The sequence below is a fragment of the Protobothrops mucrosquamatus genome, unplaced genomic scaffold (genome assembly GCF_001527695.2).
Source record: "Protobothrops mucrosquamatus isolate PMUCROS unplaced genomic scaffold, P.Mucros_1.0 scaffold5247, whole genome shotgun sequence".
Lineage (NCBI taxonomy): Eukaryota > Metazoa > Chordata > Lepidosauria > Squamata > Viperidae > Protobothrops > Protobothrops mucrosquamatus.
The window spans coordinates 38,407-46,106 of record NW_015391114.1 but is presented as its reverse complement, the minus strand read 5'-3'; the positions used below and the strand labels follow the sequence as shown (position 1 = coordinate 46,106).

Sequence of the window (7,700 nt, the reverse complement as noted above, 5' to 3'; positions counted from 1 at the left end):
GGGGCCGTCACTGCCTGGGAGGGGAGAGAAAGAAAGGGGCTGGGACCCTAGAAGTAGGGAAAGGGGTGCAGGGCAAGAGAGACGGGAGCCTCGATCTCCGCGTGGTCTCCGCCCCCTCCGTCAGGAGGACGGAGAGGGGTCGCGGGAAGGTAACCTAGGTGGGATAAGAGACAGCCGGGTCCCTCTCTGCCCCCCCCCCCCGTGGCTGGGTGGGAGGGGGACCTTGCGCACCCCGAATTAGCGCCTGAGCCCCGAGGTTTCTTGCAACGAAAGAGGAAGGAGACGGAAAGCGAAAGCGAAAGGGGGAAACTGAGGCACTTTCAGACCTGAATCCACAAAGGCCACCAAAAAGTGTTTTTGCAATTTCAGTTTTTCTTCTGACTCTCCATTTTTTTTTTAAAGGTGAGGGAAGAGTTGAGCTTCCTTTTCTTCTTGGGGGAGTCTCTGAATTTGGGGAAGAGACAGAGAACCCCCCACCCCACATTCCCCCATTGCTGAACCGGGACCTGGAGGGGAGGAGTGAACTGAGGGAGAAGGATATTGGGGGGGGGTCTGAATTGCTCCCCTAAAATGTCTACCCAGAACTATCACTTTTGTGAGGGGGGCTGGACACCTTCCCTTTGAGATGGCTCTTGGGAGGCTCCAGGGGGACAGGAAAGAGGGCTGAACCCCCAAATCACGCAAAGACAGCTAGTAGGAGGGAAGTTGTGGGGGGGAAAAGAAAATTTGGGGGATAACTAGGAGATCTGGGGGTTCCCTTCTCCCCAAGATCCCCAGACCCCCAAGCCATCTAGATCAAAGTTGAGCAGCCCTCCCTCAACAGAGTGGGGGGAGGGAAAGGACCCCCCATCTCCTGCCTACAAAAGGGGTCTTTTCAGCAGCCCCAGGAAGGCTCCCCACCCCTTTGCCCCCCCAATTCAGGGGACTCTGAGGGCGCAGATAAACCCCTGGGGCTCGTCAAGGCCCCTCAGAGAACCAGTGACCGACTTTCAAAATGACCAAATGACTGCAAGGAATATCCGTCCTTCCACCCTCCACCATTTGGTCAGAACGGAAGAAGCCTCTGGGAGGAGAAGTGAAACGTCTTCAAGGGAAGAACCAGGAAAGTCCAGCTGCCTTTTGGAAAAGCCATTTTGGGCCAAGCGAGACCAGGAGGAGGGAGACTCTCCGGAGAGACACCCCCCCCCCGGCTCCCCCAGGTCCTTCCGAAGCCTCCGCTGACCCAGCCTGGACTCCTCATGGGGGGCCTTAGGGGAGCTTAAAGGGGCATCTAGTCCACCCCTCCAGGCACAGAGTTCAGATTCATGGGAGGGGTGCAAAAGGAAGTCTACAACCCCCATCAGACACCCCTCTAAAGCTGCAGCCTCCAAGACTGAAAATTTTCCCCTCCCTCACCTTCTCTGCTTCTATTGGGAGGGACATTGGGGGGGTCTGAGTTGCTCCTCCAAACTGCCCCTTTAGTGAAGGGGGCTGGAGCTCCTCCCTTTGAGGGGGCCTTGGGGGGCTGCAGGGGCGCCTATTAGGGAGGGGGACAGGAAAGAGGCCACGAAAATCATCCAAAGGCACCTTGTGGGGCTGAAGATGGGGGGAAGAGGAAAAGGGAAGGGGGGGCTTGAAGGGCGGGGAGAGCCCAGAAGCATGGGTGTAGGAATCCTTATTGTGACCCCCCTCCCCTTATGATCCCCCAAAGGAAGAGGGAGAGGATCTTACTTTCCCTCCAGCCCAGAGACTTCCTGGGGGGTGGGGGGTCTCTTCCCTCCCCGCATAAGTCCTGCCTTTTTGGGGGGGGGGCAAAGAGGCCAACGTTCCCTGCAGACAGTTAGGCCGAGTGCTGGACCAGCTGAACTTCTGCCTGCCTTTTTCCACCCTCGGGAGAAGGAGGCGGTCCCTTAGGAAGCTCCTCCCCTCCCTCATTTTCCTCCCCCCTCCCGACCCCCCACCAAGGGGGAATCCCGCTGGGACCGACGGTTCCCCATCCCTCCTCCAGGGGGCGCCTTCCGGCAGCCTCTTGCCGCAGGTTTCCCTCCCCTCCTCTGCCAAGCCCGTGTCCCTCCTCTAGGAGAGGCTGGGAACCATGGGCCCTGGAGTCCCTCCTGACGCCCTTCCTCCTCCTCCCCCTCCCCGCAGCCCATTTCCTGTACCAGTGGAAGTTCGAGTGCCATTTCCTGAACGGGACGCGGCGGGTGCGGTACCTGTACCGGGAGATCTACGACCAGCAGGAGTTTCTCCGCTTCGACAGCGCCCGCGGGGAGTTCGAGGCCGTCACGGCGTTGGGGAAGGTGGATGCGGAGGCTTTGAACAGGGATAAGCACTTCCTGCAGTACCAGAAGGCCCAAGTGGATGACTATTGCCGACCCAACTACGAGGTTGCCCAGAGCATTTCTGCGGTTGGCCGGAGAGGTGAGTGGGAGAAAGGGAGTTCCATGGGGGGGGAATGCAGGGACCCCCCTTTTCATTTCATTTATTTGGACTCTCCCGGAGAAAGATTTGTCTCTCATGTACTCTGTGCTCTCCGATCTATGAAATTTATTCATTGGTATTTATTGATAATTGTTGATACTCCTAATACCTTTACCTCCCTCAAAGCAGGGATCTGGATGGTGTACGATATAAAATCATCCCTAAATAAAAATGTATAAAAAATAAGCTTAAAAATTAAATTACCTTTAAAAAGTTTGAAATTCTACAACGATGACCATGAAACATGGAAAAGGGAAGAAATAGATTCCTCTCCTTCCCATCCATCCAACTTCCTTCTCTTCCCACGGTCCAAAGTTTCCCCTGCCCCAAAAAACTTCTTTCCAGAATATTATACCAAATATTATATTTTTTCTGGGGCGGGGAGGAATCCAGCAAGGTCTCTCTTGCCTAGTATATAGATATATTTCAATATAATCTATATAATATTTCAATATAATATTTTATATTAATAGATTTCTTTATTGAAGAAATTTATTGATTTACTTATCAACTTTTAACCATCTCAGAGGGACTTTGCATGGTGTACACATAAAATATAAAACCACCAAAATAATATATACAATTTAAGATGTAAAAGGCAGGAATGATTAAAATCCAGTGATAAAAAAACTCATTAAAGGGGGAGGGTTCAGGAGGCTGCCTCCTCCTCTGTGCCCCCCAAGCAAAGCCCCAGAGCCCCCTTTTCACCCTTTTCCGTAAAACCAGGAATGGGGGAGGGGCTCCCTTCACCTCTGAGGCCTTTGGGATTTCAGGATAAAAAGTGAACTTCCAAAGGTCTGGAAAAGGGAATTAGGGAAGGCTCTTTCGTCTGCTGTGTCTTGTCCTCTTTTAGTTCTTTTTATTCTTTATTCAGAGTCATTTGTTCATCCAATTTTGCGGTCTGGGAGAAAAAAACCCCTGAAGCCCCCTTTTGGTCACAGACTCAGCTCGACCTGCAGCCAAATCGCTTCCCTCTTCCTATCTGGGAAGGTTCCTCATTTGGGGGCAGAGATTAAAAAAACACCCACAAACATTAAAATTGAATTTCGGGCATTCGTTCAGCACTGAAGCCTCAGATTGTTTAGTTCCCTGTGTTTCATATGCAGTTGTTGCCATTTGTTGTTGCCAGGGTCTCCCAAAATAATATCCTACCAAAGAATTAAATAAGATCTTTCTTCCATAAGAGAAAAACCAAAAGATCCCAAGAGAAAAAGGCATTTTACCTGGAGATGCTAGGCATCTGCTCCTTCTGGAAATTATGGAATATTTAAGGGGAACCGACACAGATTTTGTTCTCCACATATTCAGTCTGGAATTCCTTTTTACTCCTAAATTCTTCCTTGCAAACCTAGGAAGATAATTAACTGTTCATAAAAAAATCCCAACCAGATCCCAGGATTAAATTACAAATAACCAAACCTTTAAAAATTGCAGGTTCTTAAACGTTATATAATTAGCTCTTCACAAGAGAATCCCTCAACGGAGAGAAATGTTGTTAGCAAAAGTTCTCTGAGCTGGAGTGGATCTATGAAGGACCCTCTTGGAGGGGCTCAGTCAGCCCTCGCCCCCATTAATCCATCCAAGAGTTGTGCCATTTGCTGGAGGAGGAGATAAAGAGGGATCCCTTCCAAGGCTGTGCTGTGATCCTGGGATCTGCCTGATCTACTCAGCCACCAGCTGCCCCCACCTTCCCTTTCCCCAAGATCCTCTCCCCCCCCCAGATCCTTTCCGCCCTCCCTGTCCGGAATGGGGCAACTCACTGCACGACAATTCAACAATTTTATTCAATTATTTAAAATGATTTTTAAAATGTTTTTAATTTTTGTCCTTCACATTTCATTTTGCTCCTCTCTTGGCCTCCTTCATTTCCTGATTCTCTTTCTCCATTTCTTCCATATTGTGTAACTTTTGTGCTGTGTTGAGTTGGCTGAGTTGTCCTAGACCCCTTCCTGCCCCCCCATCCCAGGCAGGAGGGTCGGACCCCTCCCCACCTCCTTCCCCAGGCAAAATGGGGCTGGGAGGGACGCCAGACAGCTGCAGGGAGAGGTTGGGGGGGGGAACCTGGGCAGAAAAAACCAAAGGTTCAAGTACAGATTAGGTGAAATCTGGCTCAAAATCAGGGGGTCCTAATGGGGAGCATCACACTGGGGGTAGTTGTTGAATTAAGATACAATCCCCCCTCCCCCCTCACACGTCCTGTTCCTCCCCATCTTTCAACTATAATTTTATCTTGATTGGCAATTCCATTTTGATTGCTATAGAAATATTTATCTGTTAGGATTTTAATGTGTTAATGCTGTAAGCTAGGGCTTTTCAACCTTTTCACTGACTGTACCACTTTTAGGATATGGCAATTTTCGAGTACCACCTAGCAAGGTGTCAAAGACTTGATGACCAAAAAAAAAAACCTGTTTAAAGTTGCAATTGCACTGAAATGACTTATGACCATTTTTCACACTTATGACCATTGCAGCAGGCCCAGGGTCATGTGATTTATATTTGGATGCTTGGCAACTGATTCATATTTATGATGGTCACAGTGTCCCAGGGTCATGTGATCCCCTTTTGAAACCTATTGACAAGCAAAGTCATTGGCAGGTGGCCAAGTGCTAAGGTGGGACTTCCTTCCCTCCCTCCCTCCTTCCCTGCCTCCCTCTTTCTCATTCTCATTCCCATCTCCTTCTGAAGGAAGAATTTGAACCCCCCCTATTTCCCCTCTTCTATATATTCATTGAACAAGGAAAAGCCTCCAGAGAACGAAAAGACAAGCCATTGAGGGAACTAGCTTAAAAAGGTGCATTCCCCTTTAAGAATTAGCTACTGGCTAGAAAGGAAAGTTAAGACGCCCAGCCGGCACTTAAGGAAGAAAAAAAATGTAAATAAGTACTGGCTGCCGGCTAAGACAGCCTCCCCAAATGGCTCCATTCATAAGTAAAGGAATGCTACAGGCAAAATCCATTCAGGAGAAAAATACTTCAAAATCCCTTGCAGCAAAACTTACAGCTAACAATAGCAGAGCAATAGAAGCTAACATGAGACATCAACCATCAGCCAAATAGAAATTGCCAAACACTCCTTAAGAACACAAAGCCCCCATTGCACAAATCCCAGAACTACAAAGGCACATTAGAATCCTTCCACTCTCCATCTCCCTCCTTGCCTCACCTCCAGCCAATGCTGCCTTTCTTCATTGTTGTCTTTCTTCATTGCTGCCTTTCTTCATTGCTGCCTTTCTTTATTACTCATGGAGGGCAATCCCTCCTCCCTACATTCCTTGCCTCTTGGTTGCTGCCAGCATAGGTGGCTGCCACAAAAGTTGAAGATCCACTTGTGGCCGGCCTGCTTGATTTCCTCTCCTCTCCCCCACCCTCCTCCTCCTTCTTTCCATTCCGTGCAGCTAGAGCTGACTCCTCCTCCTCCCAAGGCTGCTTCTTTTTTCTCTCTCTTTCTCCCAGCCCAAACTGCCTCCTTTTATAGCCTGTCTCCATCCCTCCTCCTCCTTTCTCATGGAGGACCCCCCACTCGGTCTTCACTCGGACCCCGGAAACGGAGTGGGGTCGGTGAGACGTCGAGGTCTCCTGAGAGAGTGTCATTCAGGAACGGACGCGACCGAGCAAGGGAGGGGGTGATGTGTTGGCTGGGCAGGGCAGCATACCATCTGCCATGTGCTCATGTACCACAGGTGGTACACGTACCACCAGTTGAAAAGCCCTACTAGCTGCCTAGAGTCATTTTATCATGAGATGATGGCAAATAAATTTAATAAATAAATAAATGTTCTGGTATGATACCTATTTTTAAAAAATGTGGTTTTCTTTTGAATGGGATCCCTGCAATTCTCCAAATATGCTGTGTGTGTGTTCCCTGTCTTCTGTGTCTCTTTCTGTCTCCCACACATCTGGCAGGAAATTCCTTCCATCCTGAGGCATTTCCAGCATTTTATTCCTGTTGGACTTATGCAATTTGATGATGGAAACTGATCCCAATCTGGAATGATTTATGTTTTTCCATCTTTCAGGATCCCCTTTAATTTCTTGCTGCAATTTGCTTTGGAAATGACTTAAAACAAATAATATTTTCATGACTGAAAAGGGATCTTGGCCTGAAATAACCAACTTGGTCTCCTGTTCTGACCCCTCCTGTGTCCACCATCCTCCTCTGCACCGCAAGGGGCTTCTACCCCGTGGAGATCGAGGTCTGGTGGCTGAAGAACGGGCGGCCGGAGGAGGAGGGCGTGGCCTTCGGGGAGGAGCTCCAGAATGGAGACTGGACCTACCAGGTGCAGGTGATGCTGGAGACCCAACCCCAGCGGGGGGACGTCTACGCCTGCCAGGTGGAGCATGCCAGCCTGGAGGCCCCCATCACCGTCCAGTGGGGTGAGCCCCTCCCCTCCCTCCCCTCCTGCTCTGGGGACCCCATCCTGCCCTGAGAAGGGAGGGAGAGACCCTCCCTGTGGGAAGAGCTGGGATGGACTCTCCTTGGGGGGGAAGCTGGCCTTGATCCTCCTGCTCAGGGGGGGCTCCTTCTCCTTCCCCAGAGCCCCGTTCCTCCAACTCGGCCAGGAGCAAACTCTGGACGGGGATCGTGGCAGCCATGATCGGGGTGATCTTCTTTGCCATGGGGCTCTCCCTCTACCTGAAGAGCAAGAAAGGTGAGTCTGGGGGGCTGGATGAGAGATTGTGGGGAGGGGACCATCCAGGGGAGGCCTCTCAGCAAGCTTAGCAGATGGCAAGGAGGCTCCCCTTGGAGATTTGCTTGGGAAATTCTGTTCTTTGAGAGTCTACTGTATAAGTGAGCATCCTGCAAACTATTATGGGCTATCGATGGGGAGGGGGACCATCTGAGTCCTCCAGCCCATGAAGGGTTCTGATTGGTTCTTTTTCTCCTTCCAGCAACTCCCATCCAGCCTCCTGCAGGTGAGTTTCTCCTCATGTTATAGATGTTTCTTTAATATTCATTAATTGTTCCTTTTTAAAAAAACAAACAAACCTCCTAGCTGTGGATAACACAATTTTTTGTAATTTTGGGCAGCTTTTCCTTTCAGAGACCTGAAAATACATTGCAATCAAAAACAAACATACACACAAACACTAAAATCTGGCCCAGGATGTTTCCATGTTTTGGGAAATTGCAAAAGGGAAGGGAAGTCTCCTTGTGACATTTCTCACACTTCCTGGCCAAGTGACACCCGGCTTTGCTTCCACCCTCCATCCTATCCCCATCTTCTTTGTTAATATGAA

At 49.8% G+C, this 7,700-nt stretch overlaps 1 protein-coding gene across 1 annotated transcript; it reads left to right on the top strand.

Moving 5' to 3' along the window:
• Window positions 1-2,127: 2,127 nt before the first annotated feature.
• Window positions 2,128-7,116, top strand: LOC107299660 (HLA class II histocompatibility antigen, DR beta 5 chain-like; the record flags this gene model as incomplete). The annotated part of the gene is made up of 3 exons (XM_015829013.2): window positions 2,128-2,400; window positions 6,603-6,836; window positions 6,998-7,116. Coding segments are annotated over 3 exons (626 nt in total), but the record flags the coding sequence as incomplete, so codon positions are not given.
• Window positions 7,117-7,700: the final 584 nt, after the last annotated feature.